This window comes from Chlamydotis macqueenii, chromosome 8 (genome assembly GCF_036417535.1).
Source record: "Chlamydotis macqueenii isolate bChlMac1 chromosome 8, bChlMac1.mat, whole genome shotgun sequence".
NCBI classification, from domain to species: Eukaryota; Metazoa; Chordata; class Aves; order Otidiformes; family Otididae; genus Chlamydotis; species Chlamydotis macqueenii.
In genome coordinates, this window is record NC_141563.1 from 27,035,146 (window position 1) to 27,053,974 (window position 18,829).

At 55.2% G+C, this 18,829-nt stretch overlaps 2 protein-coding genes across 4 annotated transcripts in view; both read left to right on the forward strand.

The window, feature by feature from the left end:
• Nucleotides 1–647: 647 nt before the first annotated feature.
• Nucleotides 648–4,177, forward strand: KLF17 (KLF transcription factor 17). The gene is made up of 3 exons (XM_086753790.1): nt 648–835; nt 1,097–2,087; nt 2,822–4,177. The coding sequence occupies exons 1-3, from the start codon at nt 743–745 to the stop codon at nt 2,995–2,997; spliced, it is 1,260 nt and encodes a 419-aa protein (XP_086609916.1). The 5' UTR covers nt 648–742; the 3' UTR covers nt 2,998–4,177.
• A 6,225-nt stretch (nt 4,178–10,402) lies between these two features.
• The window catches only part of DMAP1 (DNA methyltransferase 1 associated protein 1), a 31,664-nt gene continuing 23,237 nt past the window's right edge, over nt 10,403–18,829 (forward strand). For 2 of the 3 annotated variants that reach the window (XM_086752898.1, XM_086752900.1), the window contains exons 1-4: nt 10,403–10,426; nt 10,810–10,966; nt 13,623–13,714; nt 14,366–14,561. In XM_086752898.1, coding sequence (XP_086609024.1) covers nt 10,865–10,966; nt 13,623–13,714; nt 14,366–14,561 — 390 coding nt within the window. In that variant the 5' untranslated portion in view covers nt 10,403–10,426; nt 10,810–10,864. Of the gene's footprint in view, nt 10,431–10,809; nt 10,967–13,622; nt 13,715–14,365; nt 14,562–18,829 lie in introns of all 3 variants that reach the window. The other variant, XM_086752899.1, reaches the window with a different exon arrangement.

Below are 18,829 nucleotides of genomic sequence, written 5' to 3' on the forward strand. Positions count from 1 at the left end.
CGCCATTACATGAAACGAGTGGTGCAGGGTCACCGGGGCTCAGCCACCCCGGCTCAGTTCCGTGGCTCACATGAGCACCCGTTGGCGACGGCACCTTTGCTCGCTGACGCGCCCGGCGTCCCCCGTGGCGAGCGCTGTGCCCGGCTCACCAGCCAGCCTGCTCTCTTCTGTGACCCGGCACGCTCACACACGCGTCCACGCACACCGGCGTGCGACACGGCCATTACCCTTGCCTCAGTCGGGGCAGGGTCAGGGACCCCCGGGTCTGCGAGCTACAGCCCCTCTCCCCGCTCGCAGCGTGGGGCAAGGCGTGGGGGCAACCGCTGCCCCACTCACGTCGCAGGGACGGGCAGGGGGGCTTTGCGATCCACATGGGCACCCCTGCCCCTTTTTACCGCCGCGGAGCAGGGCGCGGGTGGACCTGCCCACGCAGCCCAGGCGCGGGGACCCCGTCCACGCTCCCGCGGCGCGGCTCCGTCTGGGCAGCGGCGACCGCCGACCCCCGCCCGCCAGGGCAGCCCCACGGGGAGGGGGCGTGGCTCAGGCGACGGCAGAGCCAATGGGCGGCGGCGGCGGTGAATATCAATGCAGGTCGGGCCAATAGGGGCGCAGCCATGCTGTTAACAGCTTAGGGGCGCGGGGCGGCGCAGAGCAGCGCTGCCGCCGCCGCGGGGAGCGGAGCGGTGCTGGGCTCCGCGCACCCCCAGCCCGCCCCGGCTCCGCTTCTCCCGCCCGGCACGCCATGGCGGCGGCCGTGGACGAGAGCACCCTGCCCTCCATCTCCACCTTCGCCAACCTGCTGCCGCTGGAGGAGCGGCCCGTTGACATGCTCCACGTAAGCATCGGGGAGGGGGGCGGCGAGGGGCGAAGAGGTGAGGAGGGTACGGGGCAGACCGCCCTGGGTGGGGGCTGCTGGCGGCGGCCCCCTCCTCCCGCCGTCGGAGGGCGCAGGCGGAGCGGGGCCGACCCGTCGGACGGGTTGAGGGGAGCCGCCGCCCCGAGCGGGAGGTACGGACGGTGATGCCCGAGCGGCGGGCGCCGCCGCAGCCGTCAACCCCCCCCACTTGCTGGTCCTGACGCCCCTCTTCCCCCGCAGAGGATGCTGCAGCCGGACGGTGCCGCCGCCGCCGTCAAGCGGGAGGAGGACGACTTGGGCAAGTTCGTGGACTTGGACTTCATCTTGGCGCACACCAGCAGCGGCGGGCAGGGGCCGCCCGGCCCCAATTACCCCCTGCCCGAGACCCCCGAGAGCTGCGGCACCACCTACGACAGCGACGGCTCCTACCCCACGCCGGGGAAATTTCCAGCGCCTTACCCCGAGGGCCAGGGCCACAGCTACGTGGCCGAGCTGCTCACTCCGGACCTGCCCGGCCACTGCGACCTGCAACGGAGGGAGTACACGGAGCTTCGGGTGCCCGGCGGCCCCCCGCCGCCCCACCACCACCATCATCCCCCCCACCACCCGCCCCTTCACCCGGCCCTGGCCCGCCCGCTGCCCCTGGACCCCGCGCAGCCCTTCGGGCCCCGCATCAAGAAGGAGCAGCCGGAGGAGCGCGCCTGCATGCTGGGGCTGCCCGGAGCCGACTACCTGGGGCCGGGTGCTGGCGAGCACAAGCCACGCGTGGCGTCGGGTCCCGGGCCGGGACCGGTGCCGGGGCCGCCGTTGCCTTACCCGGGCTTCGCCCACGGCCGCCTGGGCCCCCCCGAGGAGCCGCTGCCCGGCGCCGACCCCCACCTCCTGGCCGACCTGCCGCCCCACTACGCCGTGGGCCCGCACCGCTACGCCCCACCCCACTTCGCCCCCCAGCCGCCGCCGCAGTTTCATGGACACTTCAGTGTTTTCAGGGAGCCCTTGAAGGGGCCGGGGCCGGGCCCGGCGGGGCTGCCCGGGCTGTTGGTCACGCCGCCCAATTCCCCAGTGCTGGAGTATTTCCCAGCCGGGGCCCCCACTGAGGACTGCAAGCCCAAGCGTGGCCGTCGTTCGTGGGCACGCAAGCGGACGGCCACGCACAACTGTGAATACCCGGGCTGCGGCAAGACCTACACCAAGAGCTCCCACCTCAAGGCGCACATGCGGACCCACACGGGTAAGGGGGCGTGGGGGGGACGGTCACGCGGTGCGGGGGGGGGCGGCGGGGGGCAGGTAATGCGCAAAGGGTCCTGGGTGGGGGGACCGGAGGGGCGTGGTGAGAGTTGCGAACGAGCTCCGGCGTGGCTTGTAGGGTGTGGAGGGGCGTACGGAGAAGACCCCCGGGGGCACACCACCCGCGTGGTGGGGGCACCCAGAGAGACCCCGTAGCCGGCACAGGGCTGCCCGGAGGGGTTCTGCGTGGGGCAGGGTGCAAGGGGGGATGGCTCCGGGAGTGCTCAGAAGGACCCCCGTGGTGGAGCCGGGCAGTGGTACACGGGGACCGAGGCACACAGCGAGACCACCCCCATGACACCCCTCCGTGCTGGCCTTAGGGTCCATGCAGGAGCCCTCCCTCAATGGGATGGGGGACAAATTGAGGGTTCTGGGGGTGTAAGGTGAGACCCTCTGGCCGAGCTGGGATGGGGCACATGGTGCGGCCCCAGAGCAGGGACGAGCAGGGGGGCACCCACAGTTTGAAGTGCGGCAGGGCACATGGGGAACGGCAGAAAGATGGGGGACGAAAGGAAAAGTGGGTCAGGCAAAGGTGTGCAGGGGATGTGTATACAGTGGGGCTCCCTTCTCCTAAGGGTGGTGGGCAGGAAGTCCCCCTGAAAAGTTGGGGGTGCTGGGCAGGGGAGCACAGGGAGGATGAGTACCTCCAAGCCCACTGACACCCCCTCTCCTCTGCAGGCGAGAAGCCCTACCACTGCACCTGGGAAGGCTGTGGCTGGAAATTTGCCCGCTCTGACGAGCTGACCCGCCACTACCGCAAGCACACAGGCCACCGGCCCTTCCAGTGCCACCTCTGCGAGCGGGCTTTCTCCCGCTCTGACCACCTTGCCCTCCACATGAAGCGGCACATGTGAGCGGTGGGGCCACGGCCGGACTCGATGTCCTCGGAGCCAGCTCACAGTGTAAATAGCGTTGGATCGAGGACGGCACTGGGGAGCAGCCCGGCCGCCCAGCCCTCCTTGCTTGTAGTTGATAACTAGTTTTCTCCTCCTGCTCCTGCTGTGAGAGCTGGGCCCAGCCGAGTGGTGGGGAAGGGCTGCTTTGGGGGTGTAGATGGGGAGCAAGTGTCTCCAGCCCCTGCCCAAGCACCACCACTCAGCTCCCCACGCCTGGAGAGTCCCCCCCGCAGCCAGGGGGCTGGTGCAGCTGGGATCTGTCCCCAGAGCTCCTGTTTTGTATTTGGCATCAGCTTAAAAACCTTTCTCCCACCCTGATCTTGGCACCCTCCTTGGCTCCAGGGATTGTGGTGGCTGACTCTGGCCAGATTTTGGCCAGAGCTGTGCACCCACTAGGTGCGTGGGTCATGGCACTGGGAAGTGGGTTGCTGGTCTTCTTGGTTGTGGCCATCGGAACAAACCTCCTGACCCAAAAGCCCAGGCTGGATGGGGCGAGGGTGGGAACTGACTGTGGCTCGTGCCTATAAAGGTTTGCAGGGGTTGGCAGCGCAGCGTCACCTTCCACAGGGAGTGGGGACGCTCCCGTCGCCAGCTTGGGACCCTGCCGGGCTGTCCCGTCCTGGCCATTCCCACAGTTTTCTGCTTGGGAGCCTAAAATGGCTCTCTTGGCTCTCGTCTGCTTTCATTTGTCTTCTTCCCCTCAGGATGACACCAGGTACTGCTGCAGCTGCCTTCCCCATGCTGCTTTTTAAAATTTAGTGTGTAAAGGACAGCGAGTCCAGCTAAGAATGCCCAGGTCTCTGCTATACTTGAAACTTTCGTAGAAGGAAAAAAAAAGAGAACTCCAAAGAAAATGAGTCTTTTTATGTGCAGCTTCTGCAAAGCAAGTTGTAAATTAAACAAAGCAGTAATATATAATGTTTCTGTTTTTTAATATATTTTTTCTTCCAGCTGGGAACACAGATGAGTCTCGGCTTTGGGAAGTGCACTGTTCCTGTCTGTGTATATTGTTAATTAACATTTCTCTGCTTGGGCACGTTAGGTCTCTCGCACTCTGAAATGTTACTTTTCTTTATATGCAAACTGTTGAAATATTGTGATCTGCTGTATAATAAATAAACAAGATGTAAACATGAAAGAGCCAGGAGAGTTTACTTTAAAGCTTTCTTCTGAGAGGAGAGGGTGAGGCTGGGCTCACTTGTCAGTAAATATTTACATCGATGTTCATTTCTGCTTAAGTTAGCTGCGGAGGATCGATGGGGAACGCCCAAGCCTCGGCATCCAAGCAGCATCTCCTGTGCAACAGCTCTTGAGTCACCTCACTTCCCTGTGCCTCAGTTTCCCTAATCTGCAGATGGGGCAATTGCGGCACCGGGATGGCGTGACTGGTCCTGTGGTGAGTCACTGCTGAGGGGAACGGCAGCCGAAACCGTACCGGGAGCCTTGCTGGTCCTGTCTTCTTCCCCAGCGGTCCCGTCCCGCTGTCTCCCGCAGCAGCAGCTCTGTGGCACCGGCCTTGCGGTCACAACTGGGAGGTTGGTGGTTGCCACTCAGCCCGGTGTGCTATCCCTGCTGTCCTCCCGAAGGTGGCCTGGCAGCTTGGCGGGGTTCAGGTGTGGAGGTTTCCCTGCGTTAATAGGTGGTGACTCAGCACAAGCGTGCTGGCAGGTCCCAAGCTCAGCAAGCAGGTCTGGCTCCATCTCTCCCACGGCTGATTACCCGTGATGCACGCATCCCTCTGAAGGCTGGGGCTTGTCTGGACCTGACACTGTGCTGGCAGTGCAGGGAGTGTGCTGTATGGGCTGTGGGGTGCCCTGGCCCAGGGTGGTGGTGGCTTTCTCCTCCTGTGTTCACTGCTGCAACCCCAGGCTGCTGGCCAGGGCTGGGGGACGCCCTGGAGCTCCATGCCCTGGAGCTCCTTGCCCCGCAAGCGGAAACTGTAGCTGTGCTGCCAGCATGGGCTGGGCAGGGCTGATCCTGCTTCTTCCCGCTTTCCTGCCTGCAGCTGTGGAGAGTCAAGCTGGGAAAAGGGATGGGAATGGCAGAGCGGGACTGATGCCTTCCCCCAGGGGTGGCTAGTGTTTTCAGGTGAGGCTGAGTGTCCTGGGGCCAGCACCCAGCCTTGGGGTCTGCCCTGAGCAGGTAGAAAAGCGTGGGTTGTCTCCAGGTGGGGTGGTGGCAGTGTGGGATGTCGCATCCTGCCTGCGGGCCTGGGCATGGGACCATGAGACTGCTTCCACAGGTGTCACAGATCCACCAGCCTCAATCACTTGTCCTTTTCACAGCTGCCTCCACCCTCTGCTTGCCCCACTTTCTGGGAGGTGCCTGCATGGGGGCGACCATGCTGGAATGCAAGAGACCTGCGATGGGGTACCAGGGGTGTCCTGCTCCTGGGACCCTCGGTACTCAAAGATAAGGGTCCGACGCTGGCCGGCTAGCCAGAGGGAAACTGCTGTCTCTTCCCAGAGTCTCATTCAAAACGTCACACAGAGGGAGAGGGAAAGGTGTGGGCTGTTTGAATTAGCGATGAGTCAGGCTGGCAAAGCCAGATGGGGAGAGAGTGCGTGCCTGCGTGTTTGTGTGCGTATAAGTAATCTCTGGCTTTGTGTTTTTATTATGATTATTATTTTTATTTCCAGGGGAACGATGAATTTCTCCAACCATCCTGTCCCACTGGAAAGGCTGGCTCTGCTGTCCTGTCCTCCTGAAGCATCCTGGGAGCCAGAGTGACGGTCCGTGGCTGTTTTGAGGTTCGGCTCTGAGATCAGAGCACAAACCAGTTCTTCCTCACCTTTCATCATCGCTACGCTGGGGCGGGAGTGAGGCCCAGCTCTGCTGCCACTGCCTCACAGGGAGGCGAGAGCAGGGCAAGGCGCTTCGGCTCCTTCTCTGGGCAGAGCCGCTCCGGGTTGACTGCCCAGGGCCCGGGGCAAGGCGCTCCTTCGGGCACACCGTGGGGCACGGAGGTCACAGGGACCGGCATGGCCGGGAACCTTGCCTGGGTGAGGAGTGGCTGTAGTGGAAATGGCAATTATGGTTAATTTGTTGTTAATAAAAACCACACTCTTCCAATTGCCTGAGCCAAGATGCACTCTCCGTTGGAGGAGGGAGCCCAGTCCCATCCCCAGCAAAACCTGTCCTGCAAAGCGATGAGGGCAGCAAGAAAACACCCTCGGCAGTGCTGAGGAAGGCAGGGCTGGGGCACAATCCCTGCCTGTGGTCTGTGGCCTACAGTCAGCAGGAAAGTGCTTTGCCCCAGCCTGGCAGGGGCTCACAGGGACCCAAAATGCGGCAGACAACCAGGTGGGACCCTGCTTTGCAGACGACATGGCACCAACAGCGTGTCCTGTGCCGGAGGAGAGAGGGATGCTCCCGACGAGCCAGGCTGGCTCCTGGAGGGCTGATTTACCCACGTACAACCCCTGGGTCCCTGGCTGGCCCAGCCTGGGATAGGTCTCGGTGTCCTGGATCACACACTGGGCTGCTGCAGGGAGGGCGCAGAGGGAACGCTGGCTGGCAGGACAATGCTGCGGTGCCCACACCACTGTGCCCACACCGGGGCCACGCAGACCCTGTTCTAGAACGTATCTGCTCCTGTCAGCCTGGTGTTCCTTTCTCTCTTTGGTCACCTCCTGGCAAAAACGGCCCCCGGGAGCCCCGATGATGGCTGGTGCAGAGGTCCCTGAGCCCCTCTGCAAACCTTAAAGCTTAGCCCTGTGGCTTTGGGGTGCAGCCGAACCAGTACAGCAGGGAGGCAAGTGGGGAAGGGAAGGAGAAAGGCATGGAGAAACACCTCATGGCAGAGGGGTGAGTCATGGCTGCAGCTTAGGCTGGCACTCTGCAGTCACCTGCCAGCAGGAGCGGGGCCCTGGGGGCTTCATGGATGGAGAGGGGGCGAAAGAGCAGCTCAGGTGGGTTTCTGTCCTCTGGGGGCGACCCAGCTTGTGAGGATCCCCTGTGCTACAGCCAACGGGTCCCACAGAGCTGGCCCGGGGATACGGGGCTGTGGGGAGAAGCAGGGGTTGCAGGTCTGGGAGGGCTCCTTGCCCAGGGCTCGAGTCTGTGGTTGCTGTGATTCATTGGGACACTGTGGGGCTGGGGAGGGGATGTGGGTGCAGGAGGTGGGATGCAGCCTGTGTGCTCCAGGGTGGGAAGGATGATTTGGGGATGCTTGGAGGGCCTGATGCAGGCCATTCCTCGCCACAACGCTAGGTGGGAGCTCAGGTCCGCAAGGACGGGGTGTCCCTGCTGAAGGATGCTTCCAGGGCTGGTGTCCCCACTCCCAGCAGGACGGTGGGAAGTGTCCCATTCCTGCCATGGCAGGAAGGTCCAGCAGCCTGCCCCCGCATCCCCACCGCTTGGGGTGGGCCTGGCGCCGTGATAACGGGGCTGTGGCTGTCACCGCACCCTTAGGAAACATTTGGCTTCAGGCACCTGAACCCACGGGGAAGCGATAACTCCCCGTCTCGCTCGCCCTGCCTGGACCCACACCTGGTGCTATCGTGCCTTAGTCACACACCGAGAGTTTTTCCACTGCTGGGCCCCAGATAACCTCCTACCACCCCACTGGCCACAGTGTTTGCACTTGTCCTCCTCCACTGGTGCCAGGCTGGGAGACACGCACACCTTGAGCCCTGGGCTGGAGGCACGCACACCTTTGGCCTGGGGCCACCTTAGGCCATTCCTGGTAGCCAAGGCATGGGCAAAGGGTGTGAGGAGCATCCTTCTCCCAGGACCCTGATGGGGCAGGCAACTGGCTAGGAGCTGGCCAGTGCCGCTTTCCTGCCAGGGCTAAATGTGGGGGGACATCCCTTCCCCAGCTGCTGGGTGGCAGTGAGGTTGCCCCGGCTTGGCAGCCTGTGACCGCAGGATGGCAGGAGGTGGGTGATGGGGTTGGAGGACAGGACAGTGCTGCTGGCTTCTGCTGTCCCCCTGCCAAAGCTCCGGGGCACAGAAGCACTGGGCTCCCTGCCATTGCTGGCTTTCCTCAACCTCTCTCTGTGCCCTGGCAAGGCAGGACCCCAGTGCTCCCGGGAGGTGACAGACCAGGGCACGTGTCCCTGTGCAGGACTCTTAAGGATGGACTAGGTGTGTGCGGGCTGACAAGGGTCTCCAGCTGTGCCCCTTTGCTCTTTGAAGCCTGTGCAAGCTCTAGGATGCAGTGGCTGCTGCCCAGAAAAAAAATCTCTGGGTTCCTTTGAAGGCAGTGCTAATTGCTCCACTGCTGATCAGGTTAACAGGAGCACTCACCTAATGTGTTTCCCCTGCAGGTCCATACAGTTCCTGGTGGGATGCAGCCCCATAGTGGCACCCACGCTCAAAGAGGTGTGGGGGAGGCGGAGTGTGAATAACACAACCCAGCTGCCCACAATCTCCACCATTCATGAGGTTAAAAAGCTGCTGCCCTGGGGAAAGGAGCTCAAAATGTTGTGTGAAGTTTGTTGCAGAGCAGGAATTTGATCACCCTGCACTGGGGCAGAGCTTGGGCTCAGTCCTGCTGGGATAGGTCTAGAAGCTGGGCTTGAGCAAGTCAGGCCTAAAAGTGGAGGAATGTAATCAAAGCCCGAGGATATTGAACGGCCACCTGACTCTGGATTTTATTGAGGGGCTGGTTGTGTTTTCTGTAAGTGCTGTTTAACAACATGAACAGACTGCGAACGACCCGCTAGCGAGGGGCGAAGAGAGAGGTCCTCTTTCTCCGGTCTTACAAAGCCTTCCCTGGAGCAGCAGTGCCAGGCTTGCTGGGCAGGCAGAGCAGGGGTGAGACTGCAAAGGCAGAGGAAGGCAGCGCTGGGAAAGCCTTGTCTCCCTCTGCAGACCCCCACCTTGCGGGAGCCTGGACCCCACCTCCAGGCCAGCCATGGCAGGAGAACAAGGAAAGGTGCTAGAAATGATTAGGAACGACCACACACACGTGCTGATGGGCGTATGACTTCGGTGGGACGTGGCAGAGCTGAGAGAAAATGGGCAGGACAGGAGAAACCTCATGATCAGCTCTGTCCCTGTGGGAGGAAGGGCCAGGATACTAAAAGCCATCCCTGGCAGCATGGAAGTGTGCAGAAAAAAAAGGGTTAAATGATTTCTGGGGACAACAGATAATGTTCTGCTGGTGTCACCAGTTCCCATTGCGGCACACTGGTGCTGGCTGGGCTCTGGTGCAGAGGTGGTGTGCCACTTCCCGTGGGAAGGGATTGCCAGCAGGACGGGAACGGTGGCAATTCCAGCACAGCCTTGCTGGTCTTGAGGGGCTGCATGCGGGAGTCACCCCGGCACAGCAGGGTTCAGCTCATCTCAGGGCTGCTGTGCAGAAGAGATCCCCTCAGGGACACCTCCACTCCTGGGCTATCCGAGGTGGCTGGCAGATCCCAGGAGATCTTTGTGCCCTGTGCCGAAACCTTCTGCTTTGGGTAAACCTCTGCCAGGCAGCCTTGCTCTGCCTGGATGCAGCAGGAAGGTGATTTCTCAAAGTCCCTCCTGGCCCCACACTGCTGTTTCCCCCACCTTCCCCATTCCCCCCTCTTTCCTCCCACAGGGAAGAGGAAACAGGACAGTTCTATTAATAAAACTTTCACTCCCGGCTGCCCGCAGCCTCAGGTAAGCGCTGCAGCTCTGGAGCGATTAGGGATGGTTTATTTTTGCCAAGCGCGAAGGTGAGGAGCGTACGCTCTGTAAAATGAAGCCAGGAAGGGCAGCCCGAACGTGCCTCGTGGTGCAGCGCCCGCCTGGCAGGCGGCCACCTGGCACGGCCGGCTCATTGCTGGCAGGGAGAGTGCGACAGCCTCGGGACCCAGCAAAGAGATGGGAAAACTCCTGATGAGCTCTGCGGGGAGCTGGGGTCTGCCCCGAGACCCTGGGGAGAGCAGGGCACCTCTGCCACCACAGCCCGACTGAGACAGAGCCCCAACGCCAAGGCCCCGGGGGAACGGCCACCCCCAGCCCGTCACCTCGGGCAAGAGGGGTGGGCCGGCGAGGGTGGCAGCACCCTGGAAGGCCCCGGGCAACTTGCAGCCCCCCGACTCCCGCACACGGAGCGGCCCTCGGCCGCGCTGAGGCCCTGGCCGGGCACGGCTGTGCTGCCACCTCCTGGCGCGGCAGCGAGTCCCGCCTGCAGCGGGCTCTCCGCCCGCAGCGGGGAACGAGGTACGTCGGCCTCAAGCGGGCCCGGTGCTGCCGCGGAGGAAGCGGCACCGGCCTCGGGGCTGCCGCGACTTGCCAGGAGCGGAGCGGGACACGAACTCGGACCCGCCATCGGCCCCTTCACCCCCCCGCGGTGCGTCTCCCAAAGGGCTCCGGGCGCTTCCGGGCGCCTCTCGGCCGGGAGCGGAAGTGGCGCTGCCCGGGCCGTTGTAGTGGTCGCACCGTCCCGGTGGCTGCGGAGCCGGCGCGGGTGGGTGAGCGCGGGATCCGTTCAGTTTGAGGTTGCTGCGTTCCCGTGGCGGTCCTTCGTTCCCTCACGTTCTCCCATGGGCTTCCCGAGACCCCACCGTTGGTTTCCGGGCCGCGGACTCGGCGTGCGTGGCTCCCGGGACCGGCTGGCAACAAGGCCGCGTTGTTGGGCCTGGGGGGGATGGGGAGGCGATTGAGGGGGGTGTGTGTATATGTAGATGTACGCGTGTGTGTACGTACATCTCAGTATGTATGTATCTATATGCACATATACATGTGTGTGTATATATATATACACATACATACCCGTGTTTGTGTATGTACGGGGTAGTCCCCGTGGGAGGTGCACGTTAACCCCAGCCCCCTGCTTTTCTCCCGTGCCAGAGCTGGAGGGGACGGACGGGACGGCGGCGGGCAAGGCCAGCGGGCGGGCGGAGAGATGGCGACGGGCGCAGACGTGCGGGACATCCTGGAGCTGGGTGGCGTGGAATCAGAGAACACGGGCACCATCAACAAAAAGGATATCATCAACTCGGATAAGGTGAGCTGTGACACCCTAAGGGGCTGATGCTTGTTTTCAAGGTGCTGACTCACCTTGCATGTGGTGTCTAGAATGAGTATTTGAAAAAAAAAGGTGCAATAAAGCATGTTCCTGCCATAGTCCATTTATTTTTGAGCTCCCCTTAGAGTACCTGGAAGTGTCTGCAAGGCCCCGCTGCTGGGTTCCTGGTGGTGTTCGTTAACTGCTCTGTGACGTTTGGGGTGGTATTTAAGCTGGAGCTGTGTAAGTGGTGTCCTGGTGAGCTGGGCCTGGGCTGGGTCTGACTTGATTGAACGGTAAACGTCTTCAAACAATGGGAGCAGTCCCCGTGTGGGGAAGGTGTGTGCCTAGGGTTTGGGAAAACTGGGATGTGTTGCCTGTAGGAATGTGGACAAGTTAGTAAGCTCTGTTAAGAACATATGCCATCACGTGCTGTGTCCTTTGTGGTAATATGGTACAGTATGTTGTTGGCTTCTGTATTTTAAATTTGGGCAAGGTCTTGGCTGTCCCATGCTTTGCAAGGTGTTGGGAAGGCCAGTCCACAACTGGTTATGGTATGTGGAGGTGCTTGGAAATGAGGCAGGGGAGATAAAGTCCCCAGGACCTCTCTGGTACAGAAATGGTGTGATTTGAAGTAAACTCAATGTATTTATGTGAAAAAAAACCCCAACAAAATAAACACACACAACCACCCCATCCCTGAAAGTACTTCCTGAGTGTCTTTGCTGGCCTCCACTGAAATGTTTGTCTCTGAAGAGAAGTGCAGTGGTTTCATGACTGCCTTACAGAAGAACAGGACACATAGTATAATTGGTGTAAAGGAATACCCATGAGTTTCAGTAATTCAATGGTTGAAATGTTGAAATCACCAGTTTTCAACTGTGTTGGTGAATAGTGCGTCCAGCGAGCAGCTTGTTGGCTGGCTTCAGCCTGCGATGTTGTGCCACTGAGTGTTCGAGTTGCAGGTTCTTTGGTTTAGGTGCCTTTGTCTGTTAGCTAACAGAGCTGAAGGAGAACTGGTGGCTGGCTGTCTTTTGAAGCGGAGAGTAAGATAGGTTTCTCCTCAAATTTACCTGTCTAATGGAAAGAGGAAGGGGAGGGGCAGTGGGAGGTTTGGGGAGGAGTGCAGGAGACCCCTTGGTGCTGTGAGTGAAACGTTCTGAATTTCTACAAAGTACAGAAACTGAATCAAATCAAAAGTATAAGCCGTTATCGCATGGAGAGAGCAAAATTGCAAATAACAGTGCAGCACTCGCTCAGGAACTAGATCTGTTCTCAATTAGAAATGAAACAGATTGATGTCTTTAAATCACAGGAGAACCATGAAGTACTTTCCAGTCCATTAGTGACTGAGAATGTTAAAACAGAAATTACTAGGCATAAAAACATTTAAATCAGCAGGACCAAGTAATTTGTTCTCAACTCCTAAAAGAGCTGTCTGAGCTGATCTCATCTCTGACCTGCTGGTATTAACTTTTAATAAATCTGGGAACTCTGGGGGAATTCCAAAAGCCCGTGTTCAAGCGTGGTATGTGGTGACCCTCGGGTAACTGCCTTGGTTGGCCTTACATTGCTCCTGGGCAAAGTGATTGACATGCTCGGAGAAAGGTGTTTGATAAGGAGTGAAAAGGTGCGAATGTAATGGATGTCAGTCATGAAGTTTTATGGAAAGTAGTTGTAGTCCAAGCCGATAGATTATTATTTTTTAATGGGACTTTGAATTTGCTTGATGAAGGTGACTGTATGGATTTAGTACAGTTTATGATACAGTGTTAGTTTTACTACTGCAAAATATTCTGATTTGGAAGTTGGTGGTGGTATGGTAAATAAGTACTTAAAAGCAGTTACAGAGCCGGTAGTTGTAAAGATGGTACAGTTAGACCAAGTGCTCTGGACTACTCAGTAAACTGGGCCTGCTTAAATACAGTGTGCCTTGGTAACTGTAACTTGTTACTGTATCTACCCGAATCCAAAGGTTTATGAACTTTATGGACTTGTATATGTGATATGAGGTGGAGCGTGTCTTGGAAACCGTCAGTTCTGATAAGGTTTTGGGGGCCAGATTGAGTTGTCTCTGCTGAGTTCTTAGTATGAAGCAACTATGTATTAAAAAAGAAAAAATCCCTATATAAATGGGAGAGCGGAGGCAGGAAGGAGTTTATTTTTGTAGATGATACTGGTAATTTTGACGTGGGGCTGCTGCAAGGACTTGATCACAACTGATGGTAGAAACTGAAGTTACTGCAAAACAACGTGACAGAAACTAAGAGAGCATGGGAAGACATTTCTTATTGTCTTTTCTAAAAGGCAGAGAGTCATTTAATTAAAAGTGTTAGCACCTTCACTTGAGGACAGTGCTTACCGAGTAAAAAAAGCCTTAGTGAACCAGCCCCTGAAAACTACAGCCAGATGTTGGAATTTAAGTGTCTGTTATCAGCAACAACAAGTGTGTGAGTACTGGCGAGTGCTATCACTGAACGTCGGTATGTTTTGTCTGTCAGTGTCTTCCACTAGGAACAGGCACTTTCCTGGAGAAATTCAAGGTGTCTATAAACAGATAAAAGTGAAAACCATCACAGGGCGCCAGGTTATGTCATTTAATGTTCCTTCAGGGACTGCTACTTCTGAATCTAAAAATGCAATTATTTTGTTTCAGAAAAAATCCAAGAAATCTTCAGAGACATTGACGTTTAAGAGGCCGGAAGGAATGCACCGAGAAGTTTATGCGCTCCTCTACTCTGACAAAAAGTAAGAGCTTACGGTCATCCGTGCAGGTTGTGGGGTAGCCTTAGCTTTTGGTGGCAGGGCAGCATCCTCTTGAAACCACGGGCAGTCTTGTTTCCCAAATGGATTCCCCTTTGTGCTTGGCACATGCTTTTGCCTTTCTCTCTCAGTCAGTCATGGGCAATGTCTGCCTTCTCTCTTCTAAATTTGAGGGGTTTGCTCTGTGTAGGAGGTGAATTAGGTACAGGCACAACAGTCTAGTGCAAGCAAGGTAATATTCTTACCCTCCTGTATCTAATTCTCTTTTATTCACAACTGGGAATAGCATCTGCTTTTGTTTCTGCAAAAAGAGTTCTGCTGCAGCCTGTATTTAGCTTGTTGTGGATTGTGCCCTTGCCCCAGAGGTCCCTTGCATAGTTTGCTTTCCAGATGGCTCTGTTCAAACCCATCCGTGCTGTGTATTCTGTCCTCTGTTGCAGGAAGCATTGCAGTCTGGGAAGTACAAAGTCTTAGCACTTCCCAGCTAATAAAGCTTAGAGTAAAGCTTAGAAATAAAGCTTGGACTCAGGTGTGCCCACCCTAGACATTGTGGTGGCAGATCCCGTTCTGAGTCTGAAGTCTGTCTGCGTTTGCCCTGGGCTGCTTCTTGTCAACTGGTGCTTTTGTCCACCACAGGGATGCACCTCCGCTGCTGCCAAGTGATACAACTCAGGGTTATCGAACAGTCAAAGCAAAACTGGGGTCCAAGAAAGTCCGGCCTTGGAAGTGGATGCCTTTCACCAATCCAGCGAGAAAAGATGGTGCAATGTTTTACCATTGGAGGAGAGCAGCAGAGGAAGGAAAGGACTACCCTTTTGCCAGGTTTAATAAAGTAAGTGGGAGCACTTTCAAACAAAAGCATATAAGTAGCAGCTGGAAAATGGTCATCTTCTTGAATGTCCAGACAGGAAGTTGGTCCTTTCAACACGTGAAGGGTGAGTTAGATTTGGCAGTTGCATTTTAAATTGCAGCGTGGCCTGCAGCCATGTGAACTCAAACTATGATGTCTCCAAGTCCTTTAAGCTAAGTGGGTTCAGCCTGTGCTCAGAGCTTGCTGGAGCCCTCTGTGTTTCAGGTGTGCAGTTGTTGATTTGGTAAGGAGGCACTGTACCTTCTAATTCGGTTCCTAACCAACGTCCTCTCCCTGATTACAGGTTCTGGGTAGTAAAAGATACTCTATTGTGAGTGAGGCATTAAAGTCTTGTTATTTTGCCCAGTATGAAAAATTTCACTTGAGCTACGTGGCCAAAAAGCTGTCTTGCAGCCTCTTGGCCAGATTCCAGCACAGATGCTGAATTACGTTGCGTTCCCCCTGAAATTGCTCCTGTGGTATCAGTGTGGTGCAGTACCCTGTTCTTTGCATCTTACATTAAATTGTCACGTGTGTTGTTGTAATCTCCTGCTGTCTTTTGTCCCAGATGTGTCTGCTGTGAATGGTTGGGGCTTTCATGTTCATGCACAAAGAAAACTACATCAAGATTTATATTTCAAAGTCAGGACCTCCAGAGTTAGGAAGGAGCAATGTTAGGGTGCCTCCATAATGTGATTTAACCCTTTTCATGATGCGTATCTGAAGGGGGGGAAAAAAAAGGGTGTGATAACATGATTCCACAAAAGCTCTGCTTGCGTGTAACTGTATACAGCATTTTAAGTTTGTAACCCGCAGAGCATCAGCTCTAACAAAGCCTGGCTTCCTGCAGAGTTAAGTGGTTGGTTGACCTTAGATGTTAGAAGGCTCAAGCTCTGACTGATGCTTTTCCTCTTGCTGGGACATTGGTAAGAGCCTCCTGTGGTACCTCTTCTCTGATGTCTAGGGTGGAAGTCTGAAGCATGACTCACTTAGTCGAGGCACCTGCCTAGCTGTTTGAGTGAAACTTTGGGAGTGTAATTGTCGCTAAGACTACTGCTCTAACAGTTTTTGGTTGAGTTCAACTGAGTTTATCAGAGGGGACCACGCATGGGTGTTGTAATTTTACGATTCTTGTTTCCTTACCTTTATCATGTACCATGAATTTACAGACAGAAGAGCTTTCAGCAAGGCTGCAACATTTAGATTAGTTGTACAGACCTCTGCCATCTGCACATGCACAATTATGTAATATTAGGAGCAAGTTGTTACCCTTGTGGATCTGTGGTTGAGAGGGTAGAAGGCACTGATGAGGAGTTTTGCAGATATTTACTATGTCAGAGAAATTTTATTTACTTTTCCAGAGACTTCTGGGGTTTCCTTCTCACATACTTGATACCTCTGCCCCAGTCTCCTACTCCCCTTAGCAGGAGCCCGTTTTCCTGTGTAGTTTTTCCTGCTGGTCACTGAAGCTCTTTAACTGAGCTCCCGCGTTACTGCCCAGTTGCTTTGCCTTTTCTGTTTGCTCCCAGTCTCCCACTCAAATCTCTCCTCTTTGTGAAATCCGAAATGTAAACTTAGGTTTCGCAGTGTACACTGAGCCTTGATCCAGGGTGTGAAACAGGATTGTAAAAGCAGCTTCGCTGGTGTCAGAGCAAAAGCCTGTCTCAGCTGATATTCTGTTTCTGGCTACCGTTAGAAGAGGCTTAGAGAAAGAGCATCAGAATGAGCCAAATATCTATAGATCACTTATTCCTAGCTTCTGGTGGCCTTTGGCTTAAGGATTTCTTAACTTGGAATTTGTGTTTAATAATTCTTGCTAGGTGCATTCAGGGCACAAAGCTGCTTTGTGAATATCCCATGGTAATGAATTCTGCAGGTTAATTTTGTGTGGTGTGCAAAGGTGCTTTCTTCTGTTCCTTTTAAACTGCTACCTTGGTGTTGGTGCCTCTGAGATCTTGTGTTACGTGATGTTGTAAACTGTCCTTGCTATGTACTGCGTTTTCCGTAATTTGACATAGATCTGCCCTTCTGTGCCCTGTGTCACCCTTGTTCTCAAATACCCTTTCTTTTGAAATGAGTGGAGTAGGAGTTTGTGTTTCACTTATAAAGCATGGCAAGTTTGTACATTGGCTGTGTTTCTCTGAGTTTTTCTTTTTTCCTGATAACTTTTAATCTTCTATTTGTCTGTTCACCACTCCTGGGCATTGTGCTGATGTTTTCACAGCACTGTCTCATGGCTCCAGGATCTTTCCTGAGCAGTTTCAGCTAATTTAAGGCCCATCATTGTGTGAGTTTGTAGTGTGAAATGTAGGACTGAAAAGGGTTTTCTGGGTCGTTGAATTCTCTTCTTGGCTTTTTGAGGTCCTGCACCATCCAGTCCCTTTCGTAAACTGATCGAGTTCCTTTTGAAAAGTACTTGGATTTTCTTGTCCCTTTGCTTCCTTAGGAAATTGTTCCAGACTGCTCCATTTCTCATTTCCATGTTAAATTTTCCATGTTAAATTGGCATTTCTTTGCAAGCCATTACTTCAGTGGTTCTTTTCTTCCTGTGGGTATTCCTTTCATTCCATCTAGCATACTTGAAGCTTGCAGTCAGATTCTCTTTCAGACTTCCTTTGCTAGGCTCCTTTCTCTTCCAGTCTGCTGTGGGAAGACAAGCTCCCCACCCTATTACTCATCCTTGTTGCTCTTCTCTGTACTTGTTCCCATTTCAGTTCATCTTTCCTGAACAAGAGTCAGTAGAGTTATAGCTGGTATCCCAAGCAAGGTGTTGTGGTGCAACTGAAGCCCTGCCAGTTTCTGCTGGAAATCCCTCTCTGAGGGTATATTTGCATTTTCGTGGCTGTGTTGCATTTCTCAACACTTCTCAGTGTTTCTCACCTGAGCAACCATGAAAGCAGCTGAGGAAGTGTTCTGGGGACTGCTTTTTGCTCTTGTCCAATTCTGTTCTCTGACCTGGCATCTGCCACCTTCCCTTCCATCCACTGCAGAGAGCCCTGCTGGCTCTTTTCGTATATGTATGCTACTCTAGAAATTTTTTTCTCTTTCTTGGTGTACATAGGGCATCCTTACGGTGTCTAATAGGATGGTACTTCTTCTGGTGGAAGTGGTACTTGAAGGCCGAGGTGCTGTATGTGCGCAGGAGATGCACTTCACCTTTATGCTTCTAAGTGATGTATCTAAGTGATGGATGAAAAGTGGTAGACCTAAAGAGACTGATTTGGAGGCTCAGAAATGCTCTTCTGTTCTGTATGGAGTTTATGAGGATGACTTGTGGTGTAGGACTTACAAGGGCCTAGAGGTGTTGAAACATGTGTGCTCCTCACACGTGCACCATGTTTTGTGTGGAGGCAGAACCTCCTCAGGCTGAGCAAAGTTCAGCTGCAGGAGTAGTGAGAGGGTGAAAGGGAGGAAAGCACAGTCTTGTTTGCACTTTTACTTGACCATGCGGTAGGACTTTCCCTAATACAGTAAGTATTCTTACTGTTCCTTGAGTACTCAGGTGGCACTTGTGTTCAGGATAGAGCTCTTGCAGAGCAGTTTCAGGATGGGGACAGTGGTGCGGGTTTGGCCTTTTAATCACCTGGGACACTCTGCGAGTTGGACTGTCGTTTGACTCTGTGGCTCTGCTGGAGAAAGGGTGGATGAGGAAGAGAGGGACAAAGGTGTCTGCCAAGTTTATGGCCCTCAGTTGTACAGCACCCAGCCTTTGAGATCTTCATGGCACTGAACACAAACACGTGTGTCAAAGCAGGAGGGCTAAAGGCTAGGAACCACCACTCCTTGCCTTTCGCATTCTTCCTGTACAAGTGAGCATGTCCCAACCAAAGCAGAGTGCTGACTGTCGGAGCAATTTATGTCAATGTATTGGTGCTGCTATGTGGGAGGAATGCAGGGAGGCTGGCTGAACCTTGGTTTCACTGTCGTGTTAGCGGGATAATTTTGAAACCTGTTGTCAGGATGTGGGTTGCTGACCTCTGCCTGTGTCAGCCACCTGAAATAGGTTTCAGCCTTCCAGGTAGTAGTTCCTGGTAGGCTCCCCAGAATGTTGTGTCTGTGACTCTGAGATCACACATTGCTCCTTATCAAGTACCATGCCTGCTCGTCATGTTTCCTACCAGGCCCCATTGCTCAGGGTCCTGGCAGCCCCCTCCTGTTTGTGTGCTGCTCTTGTTCTTGGCTCAAGTATCTCAGCCCCTACCAGCTGGCGGTGATGCAAGAGAGCTGCCATGTTTTTCTTTTCCTTGCAT

Excerpts from the sequence above, each read along its gene's own strand:
- KLF17 (XM_086753790.1), top strand. The coding sequence starts at position 743 with ATGGCGGCGGCCGTGGACGAGAGCACCCTGCCCTCCATCTCCACCTTC. Across the intron at positions 836-1,096 it reads GGCCCGTTGACATGCTCCAC|AGGATGCTGCAGCCGGACGG; the intron begins GTAAGCATCGGG and ends CTTCCCCCGCAG. Across the intron at positions 2,088-2,821 it reads GCACATGCGGACCCACACGG|GCGAGAAGCCCTACCACTGC; the intron begins GTAAGGGGGCGT and ends TCTCCTCTGCAG.